At 41.3% G+C, this 2,351-nt stretch overlaps 1 protein-coding gene across 12 annotated transcripts in view; it reads left to right on the forward strand.

Moving 5' to 3' along the window:
- Positions 1-404: 404 nt before the first annotated feature.
- The window catches only part of TARM1 (T cell-interacting, activating receptor on myeloid cells 1), a 23,512-nt gene continuing 21,565 nt past the window's right edge, over positions 405-2,351 (forward strand). For all 12 annotated transcript variants that reach the window (XM_019625723.1, XM_019625713.1, XM_019625710.1 and 9 more), the window contains exon 1: positions 405-759. In XM_019625723.1, coding sequence (XP_019481268.1) covers positions 726-759 — 34 coding nt within the window. In that variant the 5' untranslated portion in view covers positions 405-725. The remainder of the gene's footprint in view (positions 760-2,351) is intronic.

Below are 2,351 nucleotides of genomic sequence, written 5' to 3' on the forward strand. Positions count from 1 at the left end.
ACAGCCAAGTCTTAATGAAGGTTTCATAGAAGATATTGAGGGGACAGTTTATATTGTGTCTCCCACAGCAGACATCTGACAGTTCCACCACAGACATTTCTCTTCAGGTTTCCTTTCCTGCCACATTGCCCACAAGGATTATTTTTTCCTTCCCTTTTCCTTACAGGCTGTTATCTCAGTCTCCCAGATTCTCTCTCCCTCCCTGATGCCCCTACAACTTGTCATCTCTGTTATCAGCTCAGTACCATCTCTGGCCCTCCGACGTTTCCGGGGGACATAACCCAGAAATTGTAGACATCACTTCCATTCACATCCTGTTGACTACAGAGGTCAACAGTTCTCTGTGAAAGAGAAACATAGTTGTTAGTCTGATCACCATGGGTCCAGTTGTATTCTATCACTGTGTAGAAGGGGACAACAGTTATGAAATTCAACTAGCAATTTCTCACATACTTTGTATATTTATGAATATGTATTAGAATATGAAGGACTGTGTGATCGAAGGACTCTGTGAGTTAAGCCTGTGCAAGTGGTTTGAGGGAGTGTTTCAATAAATAGTCGTCATTTCCCTATTGTGACAGATAGAAACTGTGGGTATGTAAGAGTGGAGGATTAAAAACAGAGCAAAGCTGTTACTGCATATCTGGGAGTCAAGAAAACATTTTGACTTACCACAAACAGCCAAACTGAAAGAAGACCCTTGGAAGAGTCTTAGAGAGGCCACCATGATCCCCCCATTCCTGGCCCTGTTCTGTGTAGGTAAGTCTTGGGGGAGGAAAGGGGAGAGCCATTGAAGGTGGTGGTGAGTGGGGTAGTGGAGGCAGCCGGAGTTGGTGTGACTTGGGTAGGTAATGGGGGTCGGATGGATAAGCAAAGAGTAGAAACTTCCGTTTCCTGAATATGTGTTACCTACAAGGAATGTGCTGGGTGCTTTACACACATTTTCCTCTATTTTTCAAATTCAGTCATTCTTGAACTTCCCAATGACATTTTGTTATGTGTATGTGACATCTGTATTCTTTCCTATGTGATATTCTTCTTCAAATTACCTCAGGCTTTTATATTATTATTATTTTTATACTCAAGTCTATTTTCAAAGATTTGTAAAACACTTTTGTTAATGGAAAATTAGTATCCCTTATCAAAAATAGAAAATAGTCATCAGTACACAGTCACAGGGGAAATAATATGATTAAGTTCTAATAGCTATTGCTGCCTGACTGTAAACACAAGCCACATCTTCCTCCAGTATTATTTCTAAGAGATATGAATGAATGCAAGAAATAGATTGGAGACTACACCCAGCTGTGCTAGTCTTCTATGTGATTAAGATGGAGACAGCACTGAGAAGAAAATGACTTTCTCACACAGAGTCAATGTTACTTAATTTTGTGTCTTTGTACAACCTAAAGTCATGTTACATCTCAACAAAAATTCCGCAAAATAGTTTGCATCCCCATATTGCCTGCAAGGAATCTGAGACTCACAGCTGATGTGACCCAGAAAGCCACTAAGTGGAGAAGCTGTATTCAAATGCTGGTCTGCGCAGTTCCAAAGACTGCAATCTTTCACTGAGCCATAGTAGAAAATTAAAAAGGTCATAATTTGGGGGAATTGGGAGTAGAAATGTTTGGAGGATGAATGAAGTAGGTCATGGTTGGGGAAACCTTGGCAAGGTATATGAACAGTGAATCCAATGATCTTCATAGGTGCTGACAATCTTTTTACATAAAGGTAGTCAGATAGTCTCTGTTGCAATTATTAATCACCTGTTAGAATGGCCATCATCAAGAAAACGAGATAACAAGTATTGGAGAGACTGTAGAGAAAATGAAACTACTGGTAGGAATGTAAATGGATGCAGCGATCGTGGAAAATAGTATGGAGGCACCTCAAAAAATTAAAAATAGAACTACCATATGACCTAGCAATTTCACTTCTGAAGGATATGAAAACACTACCTCGAAGAGATAGCTGCACCCTTAAGTTCACTGCACCATTATTCACAATAGCCAAGACATGGAAGCAAACTAAGTGTCCATTGATGGAAGATTGGATGAAGAAGATATGATACATGGATACAATGGAATATTATTCAGCTAGGACAGGGATTGGCAAATTTTTGAGATGGAAGAGCTGCCAGGGGTCAGCAAACTGCGGCTCGTGTGCCACAGGCTCTGAAGTAAAATTAAAAATGAAATAAGGGCCTGCCGAGTGGCTCAGCTGGTTAAGAGTTCGCTTGGGAGCACCAGCTCTGAGCAGCAGGGCAGCGGTTGGGATCTCACACTGAGGGCCAGTGACGCTCGCTCTCTACAGCTAAGATGGTGAGCAACAGCTCGACCTGGAGCTGG

This window comes from Hipposideros armiger, unplaced genomic scaffold, assembly GCF_001890085.2.
Source record: "Hipposideros armiger isolate ML-2016 unplaced genomic scaffold, ASM189008v1 scaffold_639, whole genome shotgun sequence".
Taxonomy (NCBI): Eukaryota; Metazoa; Chordata; class Mammalia; order Chiroptera; family Hipposideridae; genus Hipposideros; species Hipposideros armiger.